Source organism: Heterodontus francisci, chromosome 1 (assembly GCF_036365525.1).
Source record: "Heterodontus francisci isolate sHetFra1 chromosome 1, sHetFra1.hap1, whole genome shotgun sequence".
Classification (NCBI taxonomy): Eukaryota; Metazoa; Chordata; class Chondrichthyes; order Heterodontiformes; family Heterodontidae; genus Heterodontus; species Heterodontus francisci.
Window position 1 is genome coordinate 98691665 of NC_090371.1, and position 27163 is coordinate 98718827.

At 42.8% G+C, this 27163-nt stretch overlaps 1 protein-coding gene and 1 pseudogene across 1 annotated transcript in view; one reads left to right on the forward strand and one right to left on the reverse strand.

Moving 5' to 3' along the window:
- Nucleotides 1-27163, forward strand: part of LOC137371220 (putative nuclease HARBI1 pseudogene) — a 314069-nt pseudogene that overhangs the window by 134149 nt on the left and 152757 nt on the right.
- ankrd55 (ankyrin repeat domain 55) overlaps nt 1-27163 on the reverse strand; it is a 127138-nt gene that overhangs the window by 34958 nt on the left and 65017 nt on the right. Inside the window, exons 5-7 of the mRNA XM_068033402.1 lie at nt 20303-20363; nt 9584-9712; nt 7012-7196 (exon numbers count right to left, since the gene is read on the reverse strand). Of these exons, the coding sequence (XP_067889503.1) occupies nt 7012-7196; nt 9584-9712; nt 20303-20363 (375 nt within the window). The remainder of the gene's footprint in view (nt 1-7011; nt 7197-9583; nt 9713-20302; nt 20364-27163) is intronic.

The window sequence follows — 27163 nt, forward strand, 5'->3', positions numbered from 1 at the left end:
TGTCTTTCCGGTCAGGGGCTTCCAATTTTAAGTTTTAATGTTCATGTGGTGAAATCCTGTGTGCCTCAATCTTAGCAGGTGGAGGATTTGCCTGACATACTTCACCCCTGCACTTTCTATACTCCTCGTGGCTTTCTAAAGTATTAAGTTTTTTGTGACTGTCATAAGCTTTCTTTTTCTGCTTTAACTTACCCCGTAATCTTCTAGATAACCAGGGGGCTCTAGATTTAGCCGTACCACCCTTTTTTCTTTGTGGGGACATGTCTACACTGCCTGTAGAATCTCGCTTTTGAATGCCTCCCACTGGTTTGCCATGCTTTTCCTACAAGCCCACTTTCGCCAGATCGCCTCTCAGCTTCGTAAAATTTGCCTTCTCCCAATTTAGAACTTTTACTCCTGTTCTCTTTTTGTCCTTTTCTATAATAATCCTAAATCTAACTGTACGATGGTTACTATCTCCAAAATGGTCACCCACTGCTACTTCATCCACTTTCCCAGCTTCATTTCCGAAGACTAAATCTAGAATTGCATCCCCTCTCGTTGGGCTTGTTATGTGCTGGCTAAAAAACTTCTGTTGAATGCAGTTCAAGTATTTTTTGCCCTCTGTGCCCTTCACACTTTTTATATCCCAGTTGATATTGGGGTAGTTGAAATCCCCAACTATTATTGCCCAATTGTTCTTGCACTCAGAAATTTGCCTACATATTTGTTCTTCTATCTCCCTCTCACCATTTGGGTGTCTATAGTACACTCCTAGTAGTATGGCTGCCCCTTTTTTATTTCTGAGCTCAACCCATATGGCCTCACTTGATGATTCATTTAGTATATCATCCCTCCTCACAGCTGTAATTGATTCTTTAACCAATAATGCTGCACTCCCTCCTTTTTTATCCCCCTCTCTATCCTGCCTGAAAACTCTATATCCAGGGATGTTGAGCTGCCATTTTTCCCCCTCTTTAAGCCAAGTTTCCGTTATAGCAATGGTATCATGCTGCCATGTGTCTCTCAGCACAGCAGCTTTATTTGCAATACTCCTTGCTTTTATAGAAATACCTTTTTAATACTGCCAAATTCCTGTGCTGTACACTTTTTAACCTTTGCTTCTTCTGTCTTTCAGAGTCACTCGCTAATTTCCTGCCTCCCGTTCCCTGCTCTGAATTTATCCTATCTGAAACTGCCTTCAGGTTCCCAAACCCCTGCCAATCTAGTTTAAACCATCCCCAAAAGCACTAGCAAATCTTCCTGCAAGAATATTCGTCCCAATCCTGTTTAGGTGTAGACTGTCTGGCTTGTACAGGTCCCACCTTCCCCAGAACCAGTCCCAATGCCCCAGAAATCTGAAGCCCTCCCTCCTGTACCATCTCTCCAGCCCTGCGCATTCATCTGGTGTATTCTCCTATTTCTATACTCGCTAGCACATGGCCTTGGGAGTAATCTGGAGAGTACTACCTTTGATGACCTGCTTGCTAATCTCTTCCCTAACTCCCTAAACTCAGCCTGCAGGACTTCATCCCTTTTTCTACCTATATTGTTGGTCTGGCTGTGCGCCTTCGCCCTCCAGAATGTTCTGTAGCCACTCGGTCATATCCATGACCCTTGCACCAGGGAGGCAACATACCATCCTGGAATCACGTCAGCCACCACAGAATCGCATATCTGTTCCCCAGCTGTAGAATCCCCTACCACTATTGCTCTCCTGTCTTTTCTCCTCCGTCCCTGCACAGCTGAGCCACCCATGGTGCTCTGGTCATGACTCCCGCTGCACTCTCCAGAGGAACCCCCTCTCCTATTGGTACTCAGAACTGAATACCAGTTAGAAAGTAGGATGCCCTCTGGGGGCTCCTGCAGTACCTGCTTGTCCTTCTTGTCTGTCTTGCAGCCACCCAGTCCCTCTCTACCTGTGCTCTCTTAAGCTCCGGGGTGACCACCTCCTGAAACGTGCTATCTATGTATCTCTCATCCTCACAAATGCACTTCAGTGACACCAGCTGCTCCTTGAGTTCCAAGATTCGGTGCTCGAGTTTTTGCATTTGGTGGCACTTTCTGTCCAGGACATGAATAAGGTCCTGGAGTCCCCACCTGGCACAGGATGTGCATTTGTCGGGTGTGTGCAGCCCTGCCATGCCTCAAATTATTTATTTACTGAACTAAAATTGGAAGTGAAATAAACACAATAAAATGGTTATAAATAGAACGAACAAACGAGTGATCAACTACCGACTACTGGTATTTTAGCTTCTACTTAGTAGTTAGACTTAAATGTTAGATAAAATAAAAATCAGCAGAAAAAAGAAAATAAAGTAAGAAAATACCCACCAGATACTCACCGACTAGCTCCCTGTGCCTCGCTGTTCTCTCTCTCCTCTCTCGCACTGTTTGTAGCTCCAAAATTTCGCCCGGCCAGTCACCTACCTGCTTCCCTATGATGTCACACCTCAATTTTTCTTTCCAATTGCTGCTCTGCTATTGGAGATGTACTCTGCTGCTGTGTCTCTGCCAGTGGTTCTTGCACACTTTTTTAAACTCCTCTCTCCCAATGTGCTCTGCTGTCTCCAGGCAGGTTTGGCAATTGAGGGAAGCTGTCACTGCTTTCTTGCTTAGGCCTGTAACTAAAAGAGCATACTGGGAGCCTAATAACATCATCCGGCCCCAGTTTATATATCTAATCAGGATCCCTCTGCCTTCTTGCTGATGTCACGCTTGCCTGCTGAAAACAGCAGGTTAATATTCAGACCTTTCAGGAAGGCAATGGAGTCAAAGGGGATAAGTTGTTGCCCTCATTTTAACTAACCCTCTGCCCAGTTTCCACCAGCTGGGGGAAGTTAAAATCAGGACCTATGCTTCAGTGACCAAACTACTGACTGCGAAACAATGACATTGACTACAGCAATGACTAGACATCCCCATTTAACATATTCTGCTTGAGAGAAACCTTAACAAAGAAAAAAATTATTATCCATAAGGTTTTGTGTTTTATTTAAATAGAAATAAGGAAACATATAAGTGGATTTTTTTTGGCAAATCGGTGTCAACTGTCCTTGCAGTTCCATTCAATTTGTTTAAGTTCATTAGTTAAAAGCATCACTGTCTACCTCAAAGCCTGAGGAGAAACAAGGTGCAGAAGGAACTGAGAGGAACAGGTAGTACTAGAGTAAGAAATAGTAAGGTAAGAATAACAGGAAATGCAATAAGGCCTAAATTGGGTTTACTGTACATGTATGTGGACACTGAGTGTGGTAAATAAGGTTGGTGAGCTGCACATGCAGGTAGCCATGTGGGAGCATGATGTGGTGGTGATAACCGAGACCTAGCTCAAATAGGGCAGGACTGGGTACTAAATATTCCTGGATACAAGCTCTTCAGGAAAGATAGGGAAGGAAAGAAAGGAGGAGGGGTGGCAGTATTGATTAAGGATAATATTACTGTGCTGGAGAAAGAGGATGTGTTCGAGGGGTCAAGGACAAAATCCATTTGGTTAGAGCTAAGAAAAATTAGAGGTATCATTACACTACTGTGTGTATTCTATAGGCGACCAACTAGTGGGAAAGATATGGAGGAACAAATTTACAGAGGAAATTACAGAGAGGTGCAAAAACTCTGGAGTAGTTAAAATGGAGTTTTTTTTTATTATCCTAATATAGGCTGGGGTAGTAATAACATAAAGGACAGAAAGGGGGAACAGTTTCTGAACTGTGTTCAGGAGAAATTTCTACATCATTCTGTTTCTGGTCCAAAGTGGAAGGAGACATTCCTGGATCTGGTTCTGGGAAATAAGGTGGGACAAATGGCTGAAGTGTCAGTAGGGGAACATTTAGGGGACAGTGATCACAGTATCAAAGGTTTAGGTTACCTATGGAAAAGAAAATGTAGCAATCCAGAGTAAAAATAATTAATTGGGGTGGGCCAATATCAGTGGGTGAGAACGGATCTGGCCCAGTTAATTTGGAATCAAAGTTTGTAGGCAAAACTGTAACTGAACAATGGGCTGCCTTTAAAGAGGAGACAGTTTGGGTACAGTCAAGGTACATTCCCACGATGGGGAATGGTAGGACAAACAAAGCCAGAGCTCCCTGTATGATAAAAGAGATAGAAAGTAAAATAAAGCAGAAAAAGGGTGTGTGTGATAGAAGTCAAGTGGAAATACAAGTGAGAACTAGGCTGAATATAGAAAGTTAGGAGGGGAAGTGAAAAAAGAAATAAGAGCAGCAAAGAGAAATTATGAGAAGAGACTGGCAGCCAACATAAAATCGAATCCAAAAGTCTTCTATAGGCACATAAATAGTAAAAGGATGATAAAAGGAGTCGAGCCAATCAGGTCCAAAGAGGGAATTTACGCATGGAGGGAGAGGGCATGGCTGAGGTACTAAATGAGTACTTTGCATCTGTCTTTACAAAGGAAGAAGATACTGCCAAAGTCGTAGTGAAAAGGAGGTCGTTGAGACACTGGATAGGCTAAAAAATGATCGAGGTGGCATTAGAAACGCTGGCTGTAATTAAAGTTGATAAGTCACTAGGACCAGACCAGATGCATCCAAGGATACTGAGGGAAGTAAGGGTGGAAATTGCGGTGGCATTGGCCATAATCTTCCAATCCTCCTTAGATACAGGGGAGGTGCCAGAGGACTGGAGAATTGCCAATGTTACACCCTTGTTCATAAAAGGGTGTAAGGATAAACCCAGCAATTACAGATCAGTCAGTTTAACCTCGGTGATGGGAAAGCTTTTAGAAATGATAATCTGGCACAAAATTAACAGTCACTTGGACAAATGTTGATTAATTAAGGAAAGCCAGTATGGATTTGTTAAGGGCAAATAATGTTTAACTAATTTGATTGAGTTTTTTGATGAGGTATCAGAGGGTTGATGAGGGTAATGCAGTTAATGTGGTGTACATGGACTTCCAAAAGGCGTTTGATACAGTGCCACATAACAGGCTTGTCAGCAAAGTTGAAGCCCATGGAATAAAAGGGACAGTGGCAGCATGGATACGAAGTTGGGCTCAATGACAGGAAACAGAGTAGTGGTGAACGGTTGTTTTTCAGACTGGAGGATGGTATAGAGTGGAGATCCCCAGGAGCTGGACCACTGTTTTTCTTGAGCTATATTGACAAACTAGACTTGGGTGTACAGGGAACAATTTCAAAATTTGCAGATGACACAAAACTTGGAAGTATTATAAACTGTGAAGTGAATAGTGATAGACTTCAAGAGGACATAGACAAGTTGATGGGATGGATGGGCACATGTGAAATTTAATGCAGAGAAGTGTGAAATGATACATTTTGGCAGGAAGATTGAGGAGAGGCAATATAAAAGATACAAAGGGGATGCAGGAGCAGACAGCCCTGGGGAAAAATGTGCACAAATTGTTGAAGGTGGCAGGGCAGGTTGAGAAAGCAGTTAATAAGGCATATGGGATCCTGGGCTTTATAACTTGAGGCATAGAATACAAAAGCAGGTAGGTTATGTTGAACCTTTATTAAACACTGGTTCAGCCTCAACTGGAGTATTGTGACCAATTCTGGGCACTACACCTTAGGAAGGATGTGAAGGTATTAGAGAGGGTGCATAAAAGATTTACAAGAATGGTTCTGGGGACGAGCAACTTTAGTTATGTGGATAGATCAGCAAAGCTGGGATTGTTCTCCTCGGAGAAGAGAAGGTTGACCAGAGATTTGGTACAGGTGTTCAAAATGATGAGGAGTCTGGACATTGTGATAAATAAGGTTGGTGAGCTCCAGGTGCAGGTAGCCACGCGAGAATATGATGTCATGATGTTTACGGAGACCTGGTTCAAAATAGGGCAGCTGTTCCCATTGGTGGAAGGGTCGAGAGCCAAAGGACACTGACTTAAAGTGATTGACAAAATAACCAAAGGCGACAGGAGAAAAATCATTTTTTTACGCAGCGAGTGGTTAGGATCTGGAATGCACTGCCTGAGAGTGTAGTGGAGGCAGATTCAATCATGACTTTCAAAAAGGAATTGGATAATAATCTGAAAAGAAAAAAATTGCAGCGCGATGGGGAAAAGGCAGGTGAGTAGAACTAGTTGAGTTGCTCTCACAGAGAACCAGTACAGATACGACAGGCCAAATAGCCTCCATTCAGCCCATCAAGCACGTACTGTAACCATTCTGATTCGATGATATCCTTGTTTTCACCTCCACTTTGAAGGAGCTTTATATGTATTCAATGCATATTGTTATTTATCGAACATTTTATATCACAGGTTACTTGAAGAGACTAGATAGCCAGTGGGTGGTGACAGTTGGGACAATACTGGTATACTGGAAAGAACTCCAGGATAGATGGAGCTTGTCTGTCACTAAGTGTATATTAACTAAGAGTTGTACTGGCAAAATTTACTAATTATTTTGCCCAAATTAAATACATAACAGGAATGGAAGATATTGCAGCTGGGATCGTGTGAAGGCAGTGGGTCTTCTAGAGCCGGGATCTCTGTCCCTTTAAAGACAGGGATCCTGCCTCCAAAAGTGCTGGCCAATCACAGGGCCGGCAGCTCAGCAGTATTGTCAGTGCCACCGGGAGCGGTGGCCACTGCCGATAGTGCAGAGGCCTTGGACCCAGGCCCAGCGCTGTTACCTCGGTCCTCAGGTAGGTGAGGCAGCGTCGCCGGAGCCAGTCTGGGAGGCCCTGGCAAGTGGGCGTGAAGTCCAGGGGGAGGGGCTTCATGGAGGTGGAGGTTTTAGGTCCTCCTTGCGCCACAGATGGCCCACGGAGGAGGGACCCCCCCCCCACCCCCCGCAAGCCCACGGGAAGAGGCCCTTAAGTGGCCCGTTAATAGGCCACTTAAGGTCCTCAATTAGCCTCTGGGCCGGAACACCATCGTTGGCCTATCCCACCCCCGGCAAAATCGCTTGGTGACGGCGCGCAACGAGCCCTCTGTCCCCCGCCACCCATCACGATTCTATGGGTCCACCCCCCACCCACCGCCAACTCCACCCATAAAATCCAGCCCTGCATCAGCTTGGAGTAGACATGACGTAGTACCTGTCGTCCACATCAAGTGGTTGCAGGTTGCATTCTGGAATTCTTGCCAGATCATAGATGATATCGCTGTATCCAGCTGCTGCTGCTATATGCACACTGGTCTTCCCATTTTCATCATCATAGTTTATTATAGATGGGCTCAGGTGATGATCCAGAATGATAGAAGTCATGACTCTGTTCCCACTCTGGCAAGGAGTACAAATAAAGGGATTAGAAATACAGCGAGATTAGACAGTGATGGCAGTCTTTAATGTTCTGAGGCCCCAATACTATGAGCTGGACTAGGGTTGGCATAGTGGTATTGAAAGGCAATAAAATGCATAGAGTGGAGTGCTCGGCTGATGTTAGTTAGAAGTGTTGTTAGCTTGTCTGTAAAGTCGTTTAAAATCATTTTCATTAATAAAATGCATATACAGTATTAAAATGTTACACTGCCAGCAGGTTTCATGTGCAGTAGATGTTCAGCAATGAGGTTAGAACTAAAAGAAAAACATTATCCACGATATTACAAGTTTCCCTACTTTACAACAGTGACTGCACTTCAAAAGAAATTAATTGGCTGTGAAATATTTTCAGACATTGTGAAAGTTGCTATGTGAATGGAAGTTCTTTATGATATGACAAACACATTCATTTTCACAAGACATGAAAATTACCCATGCTACTGCTCTTTGATGAAACTTTGTTTGTAGTTCTCAAATAAGAGCAGTGCAAACCTATAAAGATTTATCGCATGTAATGATTAAGGCAGCGTATAGTATTTTTACTGCAAGGAAAAGAAATAGATGCTAAAATATTTTCCATTTAACAGATTATCTATGCACCACAGTAAGATGCTCTGACATTACTCTCTTAACTCTGTGGCTTATAGGCCCTGAAATTCCTGGGGCTGGAGAATGAGCAAAGCTTTATTTCTTCCCAGTGAGTAGGAATGTGGAGTGTAGCCCAGTTATGCCTAGATTTTTCCCCATTTGCACTGTTTTTTAAATTCCAGGAAGTGGGGGCTGTGGGCAGATGTACTGAGAGCTGGTGTGAGTCCTGCTGTGGCTCTTAAGAGACCCCAAACTGTTACTAGAGAAAGGTAATTAATTCCAATGGCCATTCCCAAAGAAAGCCTGGGAGCAGACAATCTGAAGAGGAGAATTTTCTTTAGACTCTCATTGTTCCTCCTCCTTTTCTGGTGACTTGGGGCAGGTTCTTCAAAGGTGCCTATCTTGGCCATACAAATAATACTGCCCCCAAGATTTGGGACATGGTTTCCAGCTTGTGGCTAGGACAGATGGGGGTTTGTAATCAACTGCGCTTAGGCAGGAACTTAAAGGCTACCATTTATACTCCTGTTGTTTGAATGTTTAAAGCAATCATATGACTATCTTATGTGTGTTATTTTAATGGAAGCATTAACCCACTTAAAGTAAATCAATTAACACCTCCATTAAAATAGTACACAAAGGAATGTCATATGAATGAATTAAGCTAATATGCAAAATGGTGGGATAGGTTTTTACCTTCAACGCCTGTGCAATAATCTGACGGGGCAAATCGCACACTCTTTGTGGAATCCTATAAAGAATGAGAATCAAACGTGTCTTTAAAGGAAAACAAGAAATGCTGGAATCACTCAGCAGGTCTGGCAGCATCTGTGGAAAGAGAAGCAGAGTTAACGTTTCGGGTCAGTGACCCTTCTTCGGTTCCGAAGAAGGGTCACTGACCCGAAACGTTAACTCTGCTTCTCTTTCCACAGATGCTGCCAGACCTGCTGAGTGATTCCAGCATTTCTTGTTTTTGTTTCAGATTTCCAGCATCCGCAGTATTTTGCTTTTATGTCTTTAAAGGATGTGCTATCAACTAGACTACAAAGGTCATGTGACCTGCCAGTCTATATAGAGCATGTGAACCGCCAGATTTTCAAGGACGTGCAATCTGCCAGATTATCAAGGTTGTGCAATCTGCTAGACTATAAAAGGCGTGTGAACTGCCAGACTTCTGTTCAGGTGGTGAAGATAGAAATGTACTCTACTCCAGTAATTTCTGGGCTATGGTTTTTGAAAACTTGTAGGAGCTACTTAATTTGCAGAATTCCCATGGAATAGGAAGGATTCACTTGTGTGTACTCTGGTTAGTAAATAATTTACTAAAATGCATCTGGTTACCTATAATAACTAGTGTTAGTGAAAGAAAATTCTTGATCAAATCCATTAAGTTGGCTTGGTACAAGGGTGGATACTTGGAAGATTACATTATTATTAGTTTCCCTTATGAGTTCTGTTCTGCTTATAAGTGTAACATTGTGCCATCAATCTCACTATCCACATTATGAATATGATGTAATTTAGTTTGTTACCCCCAGACACTGAAGACCCACCTTTTTTACATGTCAGCCAAGACAAGAAAATCTTCCTGATTTTTTTCTCCTCCTTACCTAGCCAGAAGACACTTACTACTGCATGCCACCTAAGAGCAGGTTACTAAGGACATACCAGAAATTGAACCTAAGATCTTTCTGGTCTTCATGCAGTTCATTTACTCACTACTTTAAGTAATTGAATTTGATTTCGTAAAATAATCTTACCTGCACTGCCCAGTGAAGGGCTGTTTTAAAGTCTTTGTCAACCAATGTTGGGTCAGCTCCTTTCTGTAGTAAGGCCTGGACATGCTGTGGCCGGTTATGAAAAGCAGCCCAATGAAGTGGGGTCATACCCTGAAGCATAAAGAAACAAGTATTAAAAACTGGTGACAAACATTTTTACTGGTTTGTGCTTTGTAATTATTTTTCTTTGGGATGTGTCCCAAAATAAATTAAACAGTGACTGACTTATACGTGTTGCATAGCTGTAACGTAATGAAGGGGTCAATTGGTATCAGGAACTTGAAAGTGAAACTAAAGAAGTTTTCAAAGACACTTTAACTTCCAAGTTTGTGTAACAATTTTAAAATATCATCCAGGAGCTATTGCTCATATTAATTGACCTCATTATAACATGCAAGTTCTGAATCTTTATTATTATACAAGCAAGTTTGGTTATTCAGATTGCTCACATTGGGACTCTTTTTATTCTTTCACAGGATGTGGGCATCGCTGGCTAGGCCAGCATTTATTGCCCATCGCTAATTGCCCTTGAGAAGGTGGTGGTGAGCTGCCTTCTTGAACCGGTGCTGTCCATGTGGTGTAGGTACACCCACAGTGCTGTTAGGGAGTTCCAGGATTTTGACCCAGTGACAGTGAAGGAACGGCGATTTAGTTCCAAGTCAGGAAGGTGTGTGGCTTGGAGGGGAAATTGCAAGTGGTGGTATTCCCATGCCTCTGCTACCCTTGTTCTTCTAGGTGGAAGAGGTCACGGGTTTGGAAAGTGCTGTTGAAGGAGCCTTAGTGAGTTGCTGCAGTGCATCTTGGGTAGATAATACACACTGCTGCCACTGTGTCGGTGTGGCTGGAGGGAGTGAATGTTGAAGGTTGTGGATGGGGTGCCAATCAAGTGGGCTGCTTTGCCCTGGATGGCGTTGAGCTTCTTGAGTGTTATTGGAGCTGGACTCATTCAAGCAAGTGGAGAGTATTCCATCACATTCCTGACTAATGCCTTTTAGATGGTGGACAGGCATGGGGGAGACAGGAGGTGAACTACTCGCCACAGAATTCCCAGCCTCTGACCTGCTCTTGTAGTCACAGTACTTATATGGCTGGTCCAGTTTTGTTTCCGGTCGATGGTAACCCCCAGGATGTTGATAGTGAGAGATTCAGCGATGGTAATGCCATTGAACGTCAATGGGAGACAGTTGGATTCTTTCTTGTTTGAGATGGTCATTGCCTGGCACTTGTGTGGCACAAATGTAACTTGTCACTTATCAGCCCAAGCCTGAATGTTGTCCCAGTTTTGCTGCATATGGAGATGGACTGTGTCAATATCTGAGGAGTCACAAATGGTGCTGAACATTGTACAATCATCAACGAACATCCTCACTTCTGACCTTATGAAGGATGGAAGGTCATTGATGAAGCAGCTGAAGATGGTTGGGCCTAGGACACTACCCTGAGGAACTCCCGCAGTGATGCCCTGGGACTAAGAGGATGGACCTCCAACAACCACAACCATCTTCCTCTGTGCTAGGTATGACTCTAACCAGTGGAGACTTTTCCCCGATTCCCATTTTGCTGGGGCTCCTTGATGCCACACTCTGTCAAATGCTGCCTTGATATCAAAGGCAGTTACTCTCACCTCCACTCTGGGGTTCAGCTCTCTTGTCCATGTTTGGTCCAAGGCTGTAATGAGGTCAGGAGCTGTGGCCCTGGCAGAACCCAAACTGAGTGTCAGTGAGCAGGTTATTGCTGAGTAAGTGCCACTTGATAGCATTGTTGACGACAGCTTCCATCACTTTGCTGATGATTGAGAGTAGACTGATGGGCTGATAATTGGCCAGGATAGATTTGTCCTGCTTTTTATGTAGAGGACATACCTGGGCAATTTTCCACATTGCCAGATAGGTGCCAGTGTTGTAGCTGTACTGGAACAGTCTGGCTAGGGGCGCGGCCAGTTCTGGAGCACAAGTCTTCAGTACTATTGTTGGAATGTTGTCAGGGCCCATAGCCTTTGCAGTATCCAGTGCCTTCAGTCATTTCTTGATATCACACGGAATGAATCGAATCGGCTGAAGACTGGCATCTGTGATACTGGGGACCTCAGGAGGAGGCTGAGATGGATCATCCATTCAGCACTTCTGGCTGAAGATGGTTGCCAATGCTTCAGCCTTGCGTTTTGCACTAATGTGCTGGGCTGCCTCATCATTGAGGATGGGGATATTTGTGCAGCCACCTCCCTTGTTAGTTGTTTCACTGTCCACCACCATTCACAACTGGATGTGTCAGGATTGCAGAGCTTAGATCTGATCTGTTGGTTGTGGAATTGCTTAGCTTTGTCTATCGCATGCTGCTGCCACTGTTTGGCATGCAGGTAGTCCTGTGTTGTAGCTTCACCAGGTTGATACCTCCATTTTTTTTTAGGTATGCCTGGTGCTACTCTTGGCATGCCCTCTTGCACTCTTCATTGAACCAGGGTTGATAGCCTGGCTTGATGGTAATGGTAGAGTGGGGGATATGCTGAGCCATGAGGTTACAGATTGTGGTTGAATACAATTCTGCTGCTGCTGATGCCCCACAGCATCTCATGGATGCCCAATTTCGAGTTGCTAGATGTATGGTAAAGACAAGGTTCTGCATAAGAGATTGCTAGTTAAAACTTAGATGCATGGAATTTGCAGCATTGGCAAGAAGCTGGTGGGAGGCACAAGCCAGCAAGTTATAGGGACATTTTTGGATGATTGAACAATGACAGTAGTTCAGTCCTAAGGACACAACTTGCAGCTCAAGGGCCAATTTTACTTTATCATAATCCAGGTAAGGAGCTTCACCCACTAAGAGCTGAAATCAGAAATATGGTCACAAGTTTCCCATAATTTTCTGCTTGTTCATTTTATGTTTGACAAATGGAGCATCTGCTTGAATTCCCAAGGTGCATCCCTGGTGAGCACCTCTGCTGGAACCAAGATTCATAAAGTTACCCCTATGTAGTGATTCCTCTACAGAGCTGACATGTTAATGATATTAATGGCAGACATATGATAGCAGTGGGGTGGGCAGAACAATATTAATGGGCATTTGTCCTTCTCCTGGCCCCACAAAAATCATTTAAAAGACTGACCTGCAAGTTTCTCAGTGGCCACCTTTAAGGAAGACTAAAATTGAACTGGGATCCTGAATACATCTTAGGATCCCGTTTTAAATATTTTAATGAGGCACCCACCTTTCTCCGGCAGGAGCACTGGCTACCTAAATTAAGGTCACTTGAAAATCCAGTCGGGTTGGCCTCAAGCATAAAATATCATAAGATAAAGAAAAAAAAATATATATACATATAACAAATAGCTCATCTCAGAATTCTGATCTAAATATAAAATACCATATATTTCCCCTGGTCACCAAAGCTGGAAGTTAGGTTTGATGTGTACCATAGGGATACTACGTCAGTGCATGTCGTATTTGAAAGATGAGATAGATAAGGAATCCTACACATCCACATCACAGAATCTTGTGCTTCTCCCACTTGGTCAGAACAGGATATACCCACTAGTCCCACTCCCTACCCATTTCTTCATAGCCCTGCAAATTTCTCCTTTTCAAGTAGCTATCTAATTCCTTTTTGAAAATTACTATTGAATCTGTGTCCATTACCCTTTCAGGCACAGCACCACAGATCATAACAACTCGCATCAAAACATTCTCCACATTCCGCTCAGTACTCTTGTTACTTGTTTCCTGCCAGTGGAAAGAGTTTCTATCCATCTACTTGGATCAAAACTCCTCATAATTTTGAATATCTCTATTAAATCTCCTCTTAACCTTCTCTGCTCTAAGGAGAACAATTTCAGCTTCTCTATTTCTCTTCTGGCTCCTGCACCATTACCTCTGGAATCTCCCAAGGATCTATCCTTGGTCCCTCCTATTTTTCATCTAATTGCTGGCCCTCAGCAACATCATCCAAAAACACAATCTCATGTTCTACATGTACACTGACGACACTCAACTGTACTCCACCACCATCTCTCTCGACTCCTCCACTGTCTCAGTTTTGTCACACTCATGTCAGATATCCAGTACTAGATCAGCAGAAATTTTCTCCAACTAAATATTTGGAAGACCAAAGCCATTGTCTTTGGTCCTCACCTCAAACTCTGTTCCCTAGCCACTGACTCCATCTTTCCTGACAACTGTCTGAGGTTGATGCAGACTGTTCACAACCTTGCTGTCATCTTTGATACCAAGATGTATTTCTGATCACTTCATCACCAAGATTGCTTATTACCACCTCTGTAACTTTGCCCAACTCCGCCCCTGCCTCGGCTGATTCTCTGCTGAAATATTCATCTATGCCTTTGTTACCTCTAGACCTAACCATTTAAATGCTCTCCTGGCAAGTCTCCCATATTCCACCCTACATAAACTTGAGCTCATCCAAATCTCTGCAGTCTGCGTCCTAACTCACCCCAAATCCTGTTCACCCATCACCCTTTACTTGCTGATTTACATTGGCTCCCAATGAAGTAGAACTTTTAGAGTTGGTCACAGGTCAGGGACAGGAGGATGTGGCTGCAAATGAGGCAAGATGTAGCGATGGAGGAGCCTCGGCTTTTGACTTTGACCGACAGGTACAAACCACTTTCAACCTGTGTGGATGAAAACAAGGACTGCAGGGTGCATGGGCAAACTGACCATAGCAGGAGGATATTCAAGTGGGAGGAGTGTAAAGGAATGTGGTACTGATAGAGGCAAAATATAGTTAGAGGTTGTGTTGCCTGCCCATTGCCAGGGTTAAAGACATCTCCTTGTGGCTGGAGAAGAACCTGGAGTGGGAGTGGGAAGATTCAGTTTACATGGTCCACATAGGAACCAATGACATAGGTAGAACTAAGAATGATGTTCTGCTGAGAGTGTTTGAGGAGTTAGGGTCCAAATTAAAAAGCAGAATCTCAAAAGTAAGAATCTCTGGATTATTACCTGAGCCATCCCCCATTTGGCATAGAGACAAACAGATTAGAAGGTTAAATGTGTGGCTGAAGGAGTGGTGTGAAAGGCAGGGGTTTGGCTTCATGGGCCACTGGCATCAGTACTGAGGAAAGAGGGAGCTGTTCCATTGGGGTGGGCTTCACTTAAAACGGGCTGAACCAGTGGCCTGGTGAATCAAATAGCTAGGGCAGTAGACAGGGCTGTAAATTAATAAAGGGGAGGTAGTAGGATTCAGGAAAGGGTAAATTCAAAAGCAGCAAGGGAAATGTCAAGGCTGTAGAGCAAAGCAGCATTTTGTGTAAAAATAAGCAAAATAGATCAGGAAGGGACAGTGAGTGTAACAATGTTAATAGGGCATTCGTGACTAAAGTTGCATCAGGGAAGATTAGACAAATGTCAAAGCTAAAGGCGCCATATCTGAATGCACAATATCTGAATGCACAAAGCATTTTCATCAAATTAAGTGTATTAGTAGCACAGATAAGAAATTAGTGGGATTGATCTAATAGCCATTACGGAGATGGGTTTCACAATGACCAAGGTTAGGAGCTAAATATTCCAGGATACTTAACTTTTAGAAAAGATAGGGAAAAGGAGGAGGAGTAGCCCTGATAATAAAGGATGAGGTCAAGATAGTGGAGAGAAAGGATCTTCACTCAGAAAAACAAGTAGTAGAGTCAGTTTGGGTGGAGTAAGAAATAGCAAGGGGCAGAAAACATTGGTGGGAGTTATTCATAGGCCTCCGAACAGTAGTTGTGGTGTAGAGTAGTGTATAAATCAGGAAATTAGATGTGCATGTAATAAGGGTAATGCAGTGATCAAGGGGGAGTTTAATCTTCATATCGATGGGGCAAACCAAATTTGCAAAAATAGTGTGGAGGAGAAGTTCATGGAATATATGCATGATAGTTTTCTGGAACAGTATATTGAGGCACCAACTAGGGAACAGGCTATTTTGGATCTAGTATTGTGCAGTAAGAAGGGATTCATTAATAACCTTGTAGTAAAGCGGTCTCTAGGGTAGAGTGATCATAATACGACAGAATTTTATATTGAGTTGGAAATTATTTAGTTAAGTGTGAAACTAGGATCTTAAATCTAAACAAAGAAAATTATGTAGGTATGAGGGGAAAGTTGGCTAAGGTAGATTGGGAAACTACATTCAAAGATATGATGTAGTCAAGCAATGATTAGCATTTAAGGAATTAATATATAATTTATGACAAATATGCATTATTAAGGCACAAAAATCCCACAGAAAAAGTGATTTAACTGTGACTAAGAGAAGTTAAAGATAGTATTAGATCAAAGGAAGAGGCTTATAATATAAACAAAAAGAGTAGTAAGCCTGCGGATTGGAGGATTTTAGAATTCAGCAAAGGAGGACCAAGAAATTGATAAAAAAAAGAGAAGAAAGCGGAATATGAGATTAGATTAGCAAGAGACATAAAAACAGATTGTAAATGTTTTAATCAGTATGTAAATAGGAAGAGATTAATGAAAGTAAATGTCGGCCCCTTAAAGGCAGAGATGGTGAAATTATGGCGGGGAAAAAGGAAATGACAGAGACATTAAACAAATATTTTGTATCTGTCTTCAGGGTAGAAGACACAAAAGACATTCTGGAAATAAATGGGAAACCAATGGTCTAGTGAGAATGAGGAACTTAAAGAAATATGTACAAGTAAAGAAATTGTACTGGAAAAATTAATAGGACCTGCATCCTAGGGTTTTAAAAGAGGTAGCTGCAGAGATTGTGGATGCATTGGTTTTGATCTTCCAGAATTCCTTATATTCTAGAACAGTTCCCAAGGATGAGAAGGTAGCAGAAATAACCCTACTATTTAAACAAGGGGGAAGAGAGAAAGCGGGGAACTATACGCCAGTGGCCCATGAAGCTACACTAATATCAGTAGTAGGCAAAATGCTAGAATCTATTGTTAGGGACATGGTAACAGAAAACATAGAGAGGCATAATATTATTAATCAGAGTCAACATGGATTTATGAAAGGGAAAACATGTTTGATAATTCTGTTGAGAGTTTTTTGGAGATGTAACTAGTAAGATGGATAAGGGGGAACCAGTGGATGCAATATATTTGGATTTTCAAAATGCATTCGATAAGATGTCATACAAGAGGTTATACAAAATTAGGACTCTTGGGATTGGGGATAATATATTAGCATGGATTGAGGATTGGTTAATCAACAGAAAACAGAGAATAGGGATAAACAGGATATTTTCAGGTTGGCGGGCATTAACACACGGGTTACTGCAAAGATCAGTACTTAGGCTGATAAAAATAGCAAGTGCTGGAAATACAGTCTGACAGCATCTGTGGAGAGAGAAACAGAGTTGACGTTTCAAGTTGGATATGACTCTTCAGAAGCGAAGGAAGCTAGAAATGTGATGAGTTTTATGCTGTTGAAAGGGGGGAGCGAGAGAAAGAACAAAAGGGAAGGTCTATGATAGGGTAGAGGGCAGGAGAGATTAAATGATAAAGATGTCATGGAACAAAAGGCCAAGGGAGTGGTAATAATTGTAGCAAAACATAAAGTATTTGTCTAGAGAGAGTGTTAATGGCAGAATAATGAACCGTTCTGTCCGAAAACAAATACGTGGAAAACAAGTTTAAGACAGGCACATGGTTAAAAAAATCAAAATATGGGTTATGGTATGAAATTGTTGAACTCATTGTTGAGTTCAGAAGGCTGTAAAGTGCCTAATATGAAGATGAAGTGCTGTTCCTCGAGCTTTCATTGAGCTTCACTGGAACACTGCAGCAGGCCAAGGACAGAAATGTGGTGTGAGAGCAAGGTGGTGAATTAAAATGGCAAGCAACCGGAAGCTAGGGGTCATGCTTATGGACTGAGTAGAGGTGTTCCACAAAGCAGTCACCCAATCTGCGTTTGGTCTCCCCAATGTAGAGACGACAACATTTGTGAGCAGTGAATACTGTATACTAAATCTCCAACTCCAACCTCCCTTTCCTCTCCAAAGTCCTTGAATGTGTTGTTGCCTCCCAAATTAGTACACATCTTTCCCGGAACTCCATGTCTGAATCCCTCCAATCAGGTTTCCAGCCCTGCCACAACACCAAAACAGCTGTTTACAAAAATCGCAAATGACATCCTATGTGACAAAGGTAAATTATCCCTCCTCATTCTTTTTGACCTGTCTACCACCTTTGACAGAGTTGACCACACTATCCTTCTCCAACGCCTCTCCACTGTTGTCCAGCTGGGTGGGACTGCACTCACTTGGTTTCATTCTTAACTATCTAATCGTAGCCAGAGAATCACTTGCAATGGCTTCTCTTCCTACTCCCACAGAGCTCCCTCTGGTATCCCCCAAGGATCTATTCTTGGCCCCCTCCTACTTCTGATCCAGATGCTGCCCTTGGCGGCATCATCCAAAAGCACAGCAATATTTTTCATATGTATGCTGACGACACTCAGCTGTACCTCACCACCACCACCTCTCTCGACACCTCCGCTATTGCTAAATTATCAGACTGTTTATCTGACATCCAGTACTGGATGAGCAGAAATTTCCTTCAATTAAATAATCTGCAACTGAAGCCATTGTTTTCGGTCCCAGCTCCAAACGCCAACTTTTAAAGAAATTTAAAATTCTCAACCTTGTTTTCAAATCTCTCCACGGCCTTGCCCCTCTCCTCCTCTGAAATCTCCTCCAGCCCACAACTCTCCGAGATATCTGCTCTTATCTAGTTCAGGCCTCTTGAGCAACCCCGATTTTAATCGCTCCACCATTGATGACCTTTCCTTAAGTTGCCTAGGTGCTAAGCTCTCGAATTCCCTCCCTACACCTCTCTGCCCCTCTACCTTGTTTCTTCCTTTAAGGCACTCCTTAAAGCCTACCTCTTTGATTAAGCTTTTGGTCATCTGACCTAATATCTCCTTATGAGGCTCGGTGTCATATTTTGTTCTATAACGTTGCAGTGAAATGCCTTGAGACGTTTTATTACGTTAAAGGCTAGAATATAACCATAAGTCATTGTTTAATACATAAATGGAAAAGGCTGTTGCCGCTTTCTATTGCTATTGCTACGCTATTTACTCACATCTGGCAGGTGAGTTGCATACAGTAAAGAACAAGCTGAGAAGGTGCAAAAGCATTTAGATAGTTTGGGAAGTTGGGCTAAGAAATAGCAAATGAACTTAAATGTTGATAAGTACAAAGAACAGTACAGCACAGGAACAGGCCATTCGGCCCTCCAAGCCTGCGCCAATCTTGATGCCTGCCTAAACTAAATCCTTCTGCACTTCCGGGGACCATATCCCTCTATTCCCATCCTATTCATGTATTTGTCAAGATGCCTCTTAAACGTCACTATTGTACCTGCTTCCACCACCTCCCCCGGCAGCAAGTTCCAGGCACTCACCACCCTCTGTGTAAAGAACTTGCCTCGCACATCCCCTCTAAACTTTGCCCCTCTCACCTTAAACCTATGTCCCCTAGTAACTGACTCTTGCACCCTGGGAAAAAGCTTCTGACTATCCACTTTGTCCATGCCGCTCATAACTTTGTAAACCTCTATCATGTCGCCCCTCCACCTCCGTCGTTCCAGTGAAAACAATCCGAGTTTATCCAACCTCTCCTCATAGCTAAGTACAAAGTGATGAGACTAAAGGAGAAGAATTAATATTGGAACTGTAAACTGAGTAGACAGATCAGGTAGAACTGGAGATTGCACTGGAGAGGGTGCAGAGGAGATTCACCAGGATGTTTCCTGGGCTGGAGCATTTCAGCTATGAAGAGAGACTGAAAAGGCTAGGGTTGTTTTCCTTGGAGCAGAGAAGGTTGAGGGGGGACATGATTGAGGTGTACAAGATTATGAGGGGCATTGATAGGTTAGATAGGAAGAAACTTTTTCCCTTAGTGGAGGGGTCAATAACTAGGGGGCATAGATTTAGGTTAAGGGGTAGGAGGTTTAGGGGGGATTTGAGGAAGCATTTTATCACCCAGAGGGTGGTTGGAATCTGGAACGCACTGCCTGAAGAGGTGGTAGAGGCAGGAACTCTCACAACATTTAAGAAGTATTTAGATGAGCACTTGAAACGCCATAGCATGCAAGGCTACGGGCCAAGTGCTGGAATATGGGAATAGAATAGTTAAGTGCTTGATGGCTGGCACAGACACGATGGGCCGAAGAGCCTGTTTCTGTGCTGTATAACTCTATGACTCTGTAACTGTTTTACACAGATGGTGATGACTGGAGAGCATGCCCAGGTAGCTGATCGAAGCTGATAATATCAGTAATTTTAAGAGGGGGGTAGCCAGACATTTGGAGAAAATCAATTGAGGATTGAGAGAGGGAACAGTGTATTTCATTTTTTAAGTCTGAGACTGACTAGATGGAACAAAATGATATTTTCTGGGCCTGTACTTTTAAAATTTCTTTTGTATTTTCTCATTAAAATTTATACACAGGTAATTATGACATTAAAATGTAGGCTTTGAATTTCAGCAGAGGTCTCCCAATCTCTTGCCTTAATTTAGGAAGGAGATTAGCGTTATTGGCTGTTTGTGCCCTTTCTCCAAAGGTTCTGCCAATCAATCTCCTGCCTAAATTATGGGAGGAGATTGGAAAACCCCAGCAGTAGTTACAGGCCTAACATTGTTAATGTGGTCTGGTACAACATTGTTAGTTCTCAAAGGTTCATTTGAACAATGTAATCAACAGGTTAAAAACAAAACACTTTTTCACTTACCTCGTTGTCTTGATGATTTATCTCACACATAGTGGTTTTCTGCAACAGTACAGCAAGCAGCCTAGAGCAAATGAAAGACAGTTTTTAACATAGCATTACAACAATGAGTAATTTACAGCAGATATATCTGTATCACAGCAGATCACAGATGCAGCATTCTTCATGGTTAGAGGAAGAGGGGTTCACTCACATTTTCTTTACAAATACATCAGTGAATGATAGAATTATCCACCCCCTCTTTTTTTTCTGCCTCTTGCACTAATCAATGGGCCAGAATTTACTGGAGCAGGGCATCTCGTGTGCCCTGTTGGCTAGACATACAATTACACATTTATATTTTTTTTTTAATTCCACAAATTTACTCTACGTGGGAGCTGATAACAGCACAGTGAGGGCAACACCTAGTGAAGAGCAGGGCAGTGGCAGTTCTGATGAAAGGTCACTGACCTGAAATGTTAATTCTGCTTCTCTCTCCACAGATGCTGCCACACCTGAGTATTTCCAGCAATTTTTGTTTTTATTTATTTATTTTTATTTAGAGATACAGCACTGGAACAGGCCCTTCGGCCCACCGAGTCTGTGCCGACCAACAACCACCCATTTATACTAACCCTACACTACCCCCATATTTTCTACCACATCCCCACCATTCTCCTACCAGCTACCTTTATTTCAGATTTCCAGCATCTGCAGTATTTTCCTTTTATAACAGGACAGTGTATCGCCTTAATCAATGAGATGAAAGGATTGAGAAATAAACAGAAGGAGGACTGAGAAGGAGGATGAATTAAAGTGGATACATTCAATATCAAATTTGGTACAGAAAGAGAACTAAACATTGGGAAAGAATGATTGGATTAAAAATGAATGAAAAAAGGGATAAAGGGAAAGTAAGAAAAAATTAAACATGAAAAGTTTGACATTTTAAAAATGTCCCAAAACATTTCTCAACTTGAAGAAATGAGACTCCACACAATTGTTTATGGGCAAGAGAGATTGATTGGTAGTCAAGGGTACTTATGCTGATAATAAATAGGCTTAACTTTCTATGTCAAGTTTAATGGGCAATTAATGTGCAAATGCACCAGCTTCATGAAAATCCCAAGGAGGCTAAACAGAGACGCCATGTCTGTAAAGTGATGCAAAGTGGCAATTTGCAATTCATGGAGTATCTCTTTCTTGCTACAAGTTACTGGCTAGTTTGTGCACTAATAAAAGCATGTGTCGTTCAGATGCCATATTTTTCAGCAAAATCTAGCCTAATATGTCAGAATTACCACTTATTTAAACAAGTGCACTGTTTAGACTGGGTTTTGCTCTGTTATATCTGCTTCCCAATACCTCCCTGCCCCTAAATCCCCCAGTAGAAATCTTCTTCACTTCTGCCCCAGTATCGATTTTGGCTGCCATCACAGCGAGGGATCAGTACAAGAGAAAGCAGCCAATTTCCTGCTGTAGTAAGACTGACCCACTGCAAGCCAGGGTGTTAAATTTGAACAAAGGAAATTATGAAGGTATGAGGGGCAAATTGGTTGAGGTGGATTGGGAAAATACATTAAAAGGTATGACCGTACATATGCAATGGATAGTCCTTAAAGAATTATTACATAGTTTACAGCAACCATACATTCCTTCAAGGCACAAAAACCCCAAAAGAAAAGGCAGTCAACCGTGGCTAACAAAGGAAGTTAAGCATTGTATAAGATTAGAAGAAAAGGCCTATAAAGTTGCCAGAAATAGTAGTAAATCTGAGGATTGGAAGGATTTAAGAATACAGCAAAGGAGGACCAAGAAACTGATAAAGGGAGAATAGAATATGAAAGTAAACTAGCAAAAAACAGAAAAAGGGTCTGTAAGAGCTTCGATAGGTACGTAATAAGGAAACATCTGGCTAAGACAAATGTGGGTCCATTACAGGCAGAGTCAGGAGAATTTATAATGGGGAATAGAGAAATGGCAGAGAAGCTAAATGATTACTTTGTGTCTGTCTTCACTGAGGAAGATACAAGAAATCTCCCAAAATTAGAGATCCAAGGGACTAGGGAGAATGAGGAATTGGAGGAAATTAGTATTAGTAAGAAGGTTGTATTGGTGAAATTAATGGAGCTGAAGGTTGATATGTCCTCAGGCCCTGATATTCTACATGCCAGTGTGTTGAAAGAGGTAGCTATAGAGATACTGGATGCATTGGTGATCATCTTCCAAAATTCTATAGCTTCTGGAACGGTTCCTGCAGATTGGAAGGTAGCAAATGTCACCCCACTACTTAAGAAGGGATGGAGAGAGAAAACAGGGAACTACAGGCATGTTAGCCTTATGTCAGTAGTAGGGAAAATGTTACAATCTATTCCAAAGGATGTGATAAATGGACACTTGAATAATAATGATCTGATTAGGCACAGTCAACATGGATTTATGAATGGGAAATCATGTTTGATGAACTTGTTGGAGCTTTTTGAGGATGCCACTAACAGAATTGATAAAGGGGAGTTGGTGGACGTAGTATACTTGTATTTTCAGAAGGCTTTTGAGAAAGTGCCCCACAGGAGGTTGGTTGGCAAAATTAAAGCACATGGGATAGGAGGTAATATACTGGCATGGATTAAGGATTAGTTAACAGGCAGAAAACAGAGAGTAGGAATAAAGGGTCATTCTTGCATTGGCAGACTGTGACTAGTGGGGTACTGCAAGGATCAGTTCTTGGGCCCCAGCTGTTCACAATATATATCAATGATTTATATGTGGGGACCAAATGTAATATTTCCAAGTTTGTGGATGACACAAAACTGGGTGGGAATGTGTGTTAGGAAGGTACAAAAGAGCTTCAAAGGGATTTGGACAGACTTAGTAAGTGGGCAAGAACGTGACAGATGGAATATAATGTGGAAAAATTTGAGGTTATCCACTTTGGTAGGAGGAACAGATGTACAGAGTATTTCTTAAACGGTAAGAGATTAGAAAGTGTAGATGTGCAGAGGGACTTGGAGTCAATTACTGCAGCAAGGAGGGATGATACCTCAGAAGGTTCCTCAAATGAGTCCATATGGGTAGAACTTAAGAACAAAAAGGGGGCAATCTCTATGGCTGGGTGTGTACTACAGGCCTCGAAACAGTCAGAGAGAGATAGAGGAACAGATATGTAGGCAATTAGGAGCGCAAAGAGGGGACATGAAAAAACATGGGTGGGGAAGATAAAGGAAAATCCTAAGGCGTTTTATAAGTATCTTAAGGGCAAGAGGATAACCAGGGAAAGAGTAGGGCCCATTAGGGACCAAAGTGGCAATCTGTGTGTGGATCCGGAGGACATAGCTGAGGTTTAAATGATTACTTTTCATCTGTGTTCACTATGGAAAAGGACGATGTAGGTGTAGAGATCAGGGACGGGGATTATGAGATACTTGAACATATTAGCATTGAAAGGGAGGAAGTATTAGCTGTTTTAGCAGGCTTAAAAGTGGATAAATCCCCAGGCCCAGATGAGATGTATCCCAGGCTGTTGTGAGGCAAGGGAGGAGATAGCAGGGGCTCTGACACAAATTTTCAAATCCACTCTGGCCACAGGAGAGGTACCAGAGACAAAAACAAGAAATGCTGGATTCACTCAGCAGGTCTGGCAGCATCTGTGGAAAGAGAAGCAGAGTTAACGTTTCGGGTCAGTGACCCTTCTTCGGAACCAGAGGTACCAGAGGATTGGAGGACAGCAAATGTGGTACCATTATTCAAGAAGGGTATCAGGGATAAACCAGGTAATTACAGGCTGATGAGTCTAACATCAGTGGTAGGGAAATTATTGGAAAAATTTCTGAGGGACAGGGTTAATCTCCACTTGGAGTGGTAGGGATTAATCAGGGATAGTCAACATGGCTTTGTCAGGGGGAGATTGTATCTAACTAATTTGATTGAATTTTTCGAGGCGGTGACTGGAAGGGGGAAAGAGAGGAAGAGCAATAGTAATAGGGGATTCGATAGTCAGCGGAACAGATAGGCGCTACTGTGGCCGTCAACGTGACTCCAGGATGGTGTGTTGCCTCCCTGGTGCCAGGGTCCCGGATGTCACTGAACGGCTGCAAGGCATCCCGAAGGGGGAGGGTGATAAGGCAGAGGTCATGGCACATGTTGGTACCAATGACATAGGTAGAAAGAGGGATGAGGTCTTGCATCAAGAATTCAGGGAGTTAGGCAGTAGACTAAAAAGCAGGACCTCTTGGGTTGTAATCTCTGGATTACACCCAGTGCCACGTGCTAGTGAGTATAGAAATAGGAGAATAGCACAGATGAATGCGTGGCTTAAGAGTTGTTGCAGGAGGGAGGGTTTTAGATTCCTGGACCACCGGGACTGTTTCTGGGGAAGGTGGGACCTGTACAAGCAGGACGGTCTACATCTGAACCAGAGGGGGACTAACATCCTTGCTGGCGGGTTCACTAGTGCTGTTGGGAGGAGTTTAAACTAATTTGGCAGGGGGAGGGGATGCAGACTCCTAGCAGAATAGGGACACAGCTAAACACAGGAAAGCGAACAAGTCAGAGGGAATACAGCAGAAGTTTCAAGGGAGTAAGACCAGGATGGAAGGCCTCTACTTTAATGCCAGGAGTATTGCAGGTAAAACGGATGAGTTATGGGCAATGATTGACACTTGGAATTGTGATATAGTAGCCATCACGGAGACATGGTTGAAGGAGGGGCAGGATTGGCAGCTCAATATCCCGGGATATAGAATCTTCAGGCGAGACAGAGGAGGGGGTAAAAGAGGAGGCGGCATTGCAATATTAGTTAAGGAGTCAGTTACTGCAGTAAGGAGAGATGATTTCTTGGAGGGGGCATCAAATGAAGCTTTTTGGGTAGAGTTTAGGAATAAAAAAGGGACAGCCACATTGCTAGGTGTTTATTATAGACCCCCAGATAGTCAGCGGGAAATTGAGGAGCAAATATGTGCGCAATTTGCAGAGGTGTGTAAAAATAATAGGGTAATTATATTAGATGATTTCAACTTTCCCAACATTAATTGGGATAGTGTGAAGGGCTGAGATGGAGTGGAGTTCTTAAAATGTACACAGGAGAACTTTTTAGCTCAATATGTAGAGGATCCAACAAGGGAGGGTGCAGTGCTGGACCTAATTCTGGGGAATGAAGCCGGACAGGTGGTTGATGTGTTGGTGGCGGAGCATTTTGGTGATAGCGACCACAACATGGTACAATTTAAGCTTGTTATGCAGAAAGAAATAGACAAGTTGCAAAAAAAGGTTTTGGATTGGGAGAGAGCAAATTTTAGTAAAATAAGGCAGGAACTGGCCAAGGTAGACTGGAAAGAGTTACTTGTTAAGAAATCTACAGAAGAGCAGTGGGGGGCATTCAAAAAGTAAATGGGGAGGGTACAGGTCCAACATGTTCCCTCTAGGGTAATAGGTAGGAATAACAAGTCCAGAGAACCATGGATGACCAGAAACATTCGGTACGATGAGAAGGAAAAGAGAGGCTTTTAGCAAATACAAGAAGAGCAAATCAATGGAAGCATTAGTGGAGTACAGAAAGTGCAGGATGGAGCTCAAGAAAGCAATTAGGAGAGCAAAGAGGGGATGTGAGAAAGTTGAACGAATACTTCACATCTGTCTTCACCCAAGAGAAAGAGGATGTAGATATGGAACTTAGAGAGAGAGAGACTGTGAGGTTCTTGAGCAAATTGTCATAGGAAGTAACAAGGTATTGGAGGTTTTGGAAGGCTTAAAAGTGGACAAATCTCCAGGTCTGGACAATTTGTGTCCCAGGATGCTGTGGGGGGCGAGGGTGGAGATTGCAGGGGCTCTGACCCTAATTTTTAATTCCTCTCTGGCCACAGGGGAGGTGCCAGAGGACTGGAGAACAGCTAATGTGGTCCCACTATTTAAGAAAGGTTGTAGAGATAAGCCAGGGAACTACAGACCAGTGAATTTCACGTCAGTGGTAGGGAAACTATTGGAGAAAATTTTGAAGGAGAGAATCGACCACTTGGAGAGGCAAAATTTGATTAGGAATAGTCAGCATGGCTTTGTCAGGGGGAGGTCGTGCATGCCTAACAAATTTGATTGAATTTTTTGAGCATGTGACCAGGTGTGTAGATGAGGGTAGTGCAGTTGATGTAGTTTACATGGATTTCAGCAAAGCCTTTGACAAGGTCCCACATGGGAGACTTATCAAGAAAGCAAATGCACATGGGATACAAGGTAACTTGATAAGATGGATTCAAAATTGGCTTAGCTGTAGGAGACAGAGAGTGATGACAGATGGCTGTTTTAGTGACTGGAAGCCAGCGTCCAGTGGCTTACCACAGGGATCTGTGCTGGGTCCCCTATTGTTTGTCATTTATATAAACGACATAGATGACTACGTGGGGGGTAGGATCAGTAAGTTCGCGGATGACACAAAGATTGGCTGAGTGGTTAACAGTGAGGTGGAGTGTCTTAGGTTATAGGAAGACACAGACGGGATGGTCAAATGGGCAGAAAAGTGGCAGATGGAATTTAACGCTGAAAAGTGTGAGGTGATACACTTTGGAAGGAGTAATGTGACACGGAAGTATTCAATGAATGGCCTGACACTGGGAAGTTCCGAGGAACAAAGGGACTTTGGCGTGTTTGTCCATAGATCTCTGAAGACAGGTTAATAGAGTGGTGAAAAAGGCATATGGGACACTTGCCTTCATCAATCGAGGCATAGATTTCAAAAGCAGGGAGGTCATGTTGGAGTTGTACAGAACTTTGGTAAGGCCACAGCTGGAGTACTGTGTGCAATTCTGGTCGCCACATTATAGGAAGGATGTGATTGCATTGGAGGGGGTGCAGAGGCGATTCACCAGGATGTTGCCTGGGATGGAATATTTAAGCTAT